Source organism: Poecilia latipinna, unplaced genomic scaffold (genome assembly GCF_001443285.1).
Source record: "Poecilia latipinna isolate Pla-1442-1.1 unplaced genomic scaffold, P_latipinna-1.0 Scaffold964, whole genome shotgun sequence".
NCBI lineage: Eukaryota > Metazoa > Chordata > Actinopteri > Cyprinodontiformes > Poeciliidae > Poecilia > Poecilia latipinna.
The window spans coordinates 88,898-95,614 of record NW_015113580.1 but is presented as its reverse complement, the minus strand read 5'-3'; the positions used below and the strand labels follow the sequence as shown (position 1 = coordinate 95,614).

The 6,717-nt window shown below is 42.4% G+C and overlaps 1 protein-coding gene and 1 long non-coding RNA gene across 3 annotated transcripts in view; one reads left to right on the top strand and one right to left on the bottom strand.

The window, feature by feature from the left end:
• nr2f1a (nuclear receptor subfamily 2, group F, member 1a) overlaps positions 1-1,624 on the bottom strand; it is a 15,981-nt gene extending 14,357 nt beyond the window's left edge. The window contains exon 1 of one of the 2 annotated variants that reach the window (XM_015049899.1): positions 302-1,624. In XM_015049899.1, coding sequence (XP_014905385.1) covers positions 302-734 — 433 coding nt within the window. In that variant the 5' untranslated portion in view covers positions 735-1,624. The remainder of the gene's footprint in view (positions 1-301) is intronic. The other variant, XM_015049898.1, reaches the window with a different exon arrangement.
• A 797-nt stretch (positions 1,625-2,421) lies between these two features.
• LOC106958137 (uncharacterized) overlaps positions 2,422-6,717 on the top strand; it is a 14,099-nt gene continuing 9,803 nt past the window's right edge. Inside the window, exon 1 of the long non-coding RNA XR_001427091.1 lies at positions 2,422-3,847. This is a non-coding gene — a long non-coding RNA (uncharacterized LOC106958137). The remainder of the gene's footprint in view (positions 3,848-6,717) is intronic.

The window sequence follows — 6,717 nt, the reverse complement described above, 5'->3', positions numbered from 1 at the left end:
TTTTTCCCCCCCCACAAAAAAAAAAAAAAACAAAACAATTTATAAAAACACCCCAAAAAAAAAAAAAAATATATATATATATATATATATATATATATATATATATATATATATATATATATATATATATATATATATATATATATATATAAATAAAAAACAAAACAAGGATGAAGTCTGCTGTAGTAGGTATATGCCCAGCTATAAAGCCTGTGACCTTAATGCAACATGGCAGCCCTCGCACTGCTGCTGCTATACTAGGATGCGTAATCATGAGTGGGGCTTTAAAACATATATTCACCTTCCCGCCGCATCCCCACTTTTAAGCACTTCTTCAGCCGGCAGTATTGGCACTGGTTTCGATGGTGCTGGTCAATGGGACAGTTCCTATTGGCACGACATGAGTACGTTAAGTTCCTGCGTACACTCCTCTTGAAGAAACTTTTGCATCCCTCGCAGGTGAACTGGCCGTAGTGTTTGCCGCTCGATTTGTCCCCGCAAACCACACATTCAATATGCTGCTGGCTCTGTCCGGAATTCTGGCTCCCCTTGTCCCCAGCGGTCCCCGGCGTGGACGGGGGTCCCGGCTGACTGGGGGTCTGCGGAGTGTGCGGCGCCGCCGACGCCGCCTGCTGCTGCTCCCTCGCCGGCTGCGCTGCTGGGTTGGGGCCGCTCGGAGGTCCTCCGGCCACGTCTTCCTGCGGATCTCGCCAGACGCTAACTACCATTGCCATATCTCGGCCCCGGAAAGTGCTGTAAAGCGAAATGATCGCCGATGTTTATGGAGCGTAGAGGAGGAAGAAAAAAAATCTCAAAAGACGGGACAGTGCAAAGTCAAATCGGAGCACGCAATCTCATATGGGGGGTAAGAACGGGAGCAAACGCGATCAATACATTCAAAAATCAGGAGGCACCCGATCAGGATATGCAAGTATCGGGAGGCCAGTTCCAAGGTAAATTGCAGTCAGCCATTCAGGAATCCCTAAGCTTGTAGGAAAACCCGAGTCCAGACGTAAAAATTGCAGTCAGATAAAAAAAAATAATAGCCACAAAAGAAAGGCAGGAGCGAGTAAAAAAAAAAAAAAAACACCAAAACCTTTTCGCTGGAAAGACGCGATCCAAAGTGCTGCGGAGATAAATTCCTTTCTCCTTTCTTCCCCTTGCTCCTTTACACTCCCGTCTTCGTCGTATATGAGGAGGAGGAGGAGGAAAAAAAACTGAAGAGCTGGGCTTTTTACATCTATATTCTTAAATAAACCTCATCATCTCGCCCAGCTGCGAAGGAGAACCGCGTCGCCGAATGAAGTACCCATGTATAGTTTCACCTCTCTCCAGCGAGGAGGAACGGAGATACGAAGAGAAAAAAGATTGAGGAAAAAAAAAGAAAAAGAGGAAAAACACCAACTAGTACTAATAGGATATGCAAGAAGAAGAAGAAGGAGAGACCCCCAAAAAATGAATGCGCTTAAACGAGAGGACCAGCAGAGCAATGTTTCCGAAACGGGGGATCTGCGCGAATGTCTGTATATAGTGAACTTTGACACTACTATTGAAACTGACACGTTTCTATGGAGATCGCTGCGCCTTATATGGTGCTCATGTCAAGGAGCCAAGAGAGGGGCTGCTGGAGACTGATAATCAAAGAGGACTGACTGGCCAGAGCCCTGCATAGAGGAGGAGGAGAGGAGGGGGGGATAGAGGGAGAGAGAAAATGGGAGGCTAAGGTTATAGCCAAGCCCTCTCTTTCTCTCCATTGGTTAGAGTCCCCCCCTCCGTTAGGGCGCTACAAAAAATGTCCATCTAGATAAGTCCCCCGCTCTGCTATTGGATCGCAAAATTGTTATATTTTCTATCCGTTTATCGGGGAAATAACACGCTCATTCTGCAGTATTCTGCCTGTTTTCCTCTCTCGCTACAAGCGGTTAAAATAAGGTTGCCAGGAAAGTGTCTCGAATCAGAGACATTCCCGTAGAAATTGGCAAGAGTCCGGAAATTCACAACGGCGGATCGAAGCAGCAGTCTTCGAAGACAGCAGTCGAAGACGCAAGATCCAACCCGCCGACCCGGTCCGTCTGTGTACACAGCCAGGATTTTCCGGCGCCGGTGCTGAACCGGCTGCCTGTCTGAGGGCGGATATTTTTTACAGTGTAGGGTTCTACGACTGGAGGGGGCTTGGGAGGAGAGTGGGGGGGCTCTGACAGGCACAATTTACATTGAGCTCGCCCCGCGCTGCTATTTACTTTGAAACCTGATTAGTATGGGCCGTCTATTGTCACCAAAAAGAGGAAGAAACCCTGGATAGAATAGCGAAAAAAAGCGGGTTAAAGGCAAGAGAGAGAGAGAGAGAGAGAAAGAGAGAGAGAGAGAGAGAGAGAGAGGAGGTGGGGGACAAAGCTTTTAAGCACGACAAATAAAACCAAAAGCTGTGCGCTGCGACCAAAAGGGGGGATTCTGACTCAGATTTCCCCCCCCCCCCCCTAAAATTTCAAAATGCCCTTTCCCGGACTGTTATCTTTATTATTAAACTAACGGGGGTCTCTGCTGTTGGGAGCGGATTAATATTTTCACACGCTGATTTTTGTCCTTGCCATGCGCATTGCGGTACAGCATCGTCTGTAATCGGCACCAGTTTCGCTCATTAAAACTTAAAATTTAGTTTAAGAGCAGTTTAGGAAAAAATATCACTGTGCAGAATGATGCGCAAATCACGCCGCCGTTATGCTGGAAGCCTTTTCAGATGCGGGGAATCTCTTGAAATTCGGTGAGACGTTTAACAATCGCCAACATCTCACAGTCGCACAAACACTTCAACAGGAATAGTTTTTTTTTTTTTTTATGTGTTAATAATGACATTAATTCAAAATCGAGCGAAGTTACCGGGAATTTGCACGGAGATTCCAGCTTTTATGCATCAGTGTTCCTGCAGGCTTCTCAGACTCAAAAATGTCTGGATCGCGCTGCCATCTAGCGTACGTTGTGCAATTACATCCCCATAACACCCCCAACGTGCAAGCCATCAAACTTGCATTTTTAAGCGCTTAAATAGATCTTAAATAATAATTAAAAAGCTCGAACGTGCGTAGAATTGTCTTGTGTACTTTTGTAGTTCGTAAAAAGTCAATTTCGCAGGTTAAAGATATCGGACGACATTAATAAATTATTAAGAAAACATAAACATGCATTGATTAGAGTATCATGATTCATAATTAATGTTTAAACAGTGCTTCCTAATTAAAATTACGCTCTGTTTATATAAAACAAAGACAAAAAAAATTCAAATTTTACTCAAAAGCTTAGGAAATAATAATCCAACACTCAAAGACATAAAAGTACTTTAATACAACAAAGCACGCATAGGCACGTCTAGACTCAAACAGAGATATAAGAAGATATAACATAGCGTTAATATGCAAGTGCCTCTGTTTGAATGCGCATTCAGGAGGGATGGCTTGTTTTTTAAGTATTCAATAAGAGAGCTCTCTCTCCCCGTCCCTGTCTCGGACACACACCATGGAAACTCTCCGGCCATGTCTCCAGCACTCTGAAAAGGTGAAACCAATAAGATTAAATCGGACAATGCATTTTTTTGCCCCCTTTCTTCCCCCTTTGGTGTATCATTAAGATTTAACTCCGCACATTTTGGTAAAAGAATGGGGGTCCGCATGAGGGAAGAAGAGGAGAGAGAAGAGAGAAAAAGAGTGAGAGGGGGAAGCGAATAGGAAGCGGGGTAGATATATTAGAGAGGCTCTGATAGAAACCTGCATGTGGAGAAAGTGGACGGGTGGGATGTTGGAAGAAGGAGATGAAGCACCGGTACAGGAGCGGCTGCTGTGCAGTCACAGAGAAGGTGAGTAGCACTTTTTTCTTCTTCTTCTTCTTCTCCTGTTGTTTATTTCTGACTTCTGCGTAACTCTGGCTGCACACGCGTGGAACTGAACGCCGGGATGAATTCTCCGAGTCGCGCCACTTTACTGTCGGCGCACGCAAAAGAAAGAGTCGCAACTTTTCAACTTAGCGCAAAGCAGAATATTTTTCTTTTTTTCTCTCTCTCTCTCTCCCCTTCTATGCACGCCGCAGCTGTTTATCCACATCCTTTTGCGTCGTTTTCCCCTGCGGATGAGACAGTGCAGAGAAGCTGTTAAAGCTCGGTTGTATTCTGCAACGGGACACGGGAGCCTCTCTCGTCTCGCTCCCGTCCCGCTCACGCATACACGAGCCTATTTGTTGCTCGAACACATAATGAAAAGATCGATAGCCGTCCGTTTGTCTCTGCGATAGTGTCACCGAATTAAAAGGCTGATCAGTCGGTGCTCATCCTTTACTGCCCGTTCAGCTGCGAATGGTGAACCAAGCAACGTGGAGAGCAGAATTAAAGCGTGGACGTAAAAACCCTCAGCGGTGCGGCGATATTTACAATTTATCAAAGCAGCATTATTGGTGTGAAAACAGACCAGGTTAACTTTGTCCCAGAACTTAACTGATTAACATTTAACTTGATCCCTCCGCACGGAAGCATCCATAATTTAGTATTTTGAATGTGAAAATTTAATTCTCATGTCTACCTTTCGAAGTTTTAACCCGATCATGATGCAAATAAAAGCGTCTGATCCGGTGAAAAGTAGTAAAGTCGTAATAAATTAATCCTATTATTAAGCACGTCATCTCTGTCACTGATGCAAAAGCCTGTATAGTGAGGAGCTGGAATTTTACTTTGCAGTAATTTTGTTGTTGTTGTTGTTGTTGTTGTTGATTTACATATAATTAAATGCACCAGAATAGCTTGCATGACTGCATATAACAGTTTTGTCAAATGATCTTAATTAAACATTTATACGGGAAGCACATTGGAGTGTGGCTAAATCCGGAATCAATATGTTTAAAAGCTCCCACCAAATACAGAAATCACCGAGCAAGGCAACACAAACAGTTGGGAAAACACTGAGGTCACAAGTGCAAGACCCCTCCGCCCCCCGAATCCCCCGCACCCCTTTCTACCACCTTCCCCCAAAATAAAAGAACAGATGACAACAAGAACACGCTTTATAGCGTCTCAAACTGATGCAGAGATTTATAAATGGTTGAGGGGTAGGTTTATTATTGATCGTGTGTAATCACATCAGGGTTCCAACCAAAGCTACAGTCAATAAGACATTGTGTGGGCTTAGAGGGTGATTTCCCTCATCCGAGGGCCTTCGGATGCAACCGTCTCCTGTCCCTTTACCTCCTGCAAGATATATATAATAATAATAAAAATCACACAATAACTAACACACACCTTTATGTGTGCAATTTGATTCTGACTGTATGTTTGAACTGAGCAGAAGTTGCAGCCTGTTTTATGACTTCACACTGCGATTCTGCAATGTTTGGAAAAAAAAGTTTGCGGGCAGGTTATTTCAGTAAAAGGGAACAATCTGAGAAAACAATGACAAGATCGTACGTGCTATTTATTTTTATGTAGTAACTTATTAGATAATTCCCGAGGTCAAAGATCAACAACATAAAAACACAGAAATGGACGATTATAATTCCAATATCAATAATAATTAATAAAGAAAGGTTACTAAGGCAAAGGTCTCGTCTTGACAATAATTTATGAAAAAAAAACATTTAGCATAATTACTTTTCCCAATTCGGCATATTAACAAATCGATCAGAGCTATATCAGGTATGAGATTTACTTTTGTAATTAAGTCGAAATAGATCTCCCATTAAATGACATTACTAATGACTTTCAAATAGGAACTAAAATTTATTTATGCTATTTTTTTCACTGCAGCCTTGCAAGCACGATCTAATCCTCTACCTGCAAATAAAACATAAATACTCTAAACACACGACAATTTATATTGTACATTTGCAATACAAACATTTTTTTTATTACCTCTTCAGTCTGACATTGAAATTTTGTAGTTTAGGGAGATCGTGTTCTAGTGGACGAAAGAGAGATTAAACCGGACTTCTTCTTTTCTTTTCTTTTTTTTTTCTAGATCTGATCCGCAGAATTTTATGTGGGGGTTCAGATTGGTCTGAAGATGGAGGAAGAGTTCGTCTCGTGTTTATTTTCCAAAACTGTGGATCAGAAACTTTCAGCACATAAAAATCTGACGACTCTTGACTGAAGGAGAAAAAGAGTAAATATTCTTGAGCTGAACATTTTAAATTCAATATGAACAAAATAAATACTTTCCCTCTCATAATCCTCACTGGAAGTTTTCTGGTGCAGTTTGTGCAAAGCTGCACCAGAAAACTTGTTTAAAACTTCGAGAAACAAATACCACTGTGTATGAGGGAAAACCTGCCGATTTCTGGTATTCCATTATAATTAGTGCACATAATTGGTACAAGTCTATGATGAAACAGATAAAAAAATTTTCCACACTTCTGAAGTATTTATTTCCCGCACTATAATTGAAGACAATAACTACAGCGAGTCTCCCAATTACGTTTGAGGTTTCAACCAAGTCAGAGCCACTGTCAGTTTATGCAATGGGCTCTGGCTTTATTGCTCACTAACCATCATTTCTTTTAGAGCCCTGCGTGCTAATTACTTTGGATGGTCCCAGAGACGGAGATTATAAATCCATTAGAGCTATAACCCTCGTGGTTCCACAAGTGCAAACACTGTAATTTGGTAGTACACCCCAAAAACCAAACTTTAAGTAGGCAGAGGGTGAGGAGAGTGGGAGAGAGAGAGAGATAGAGAGAGAGAGAGAG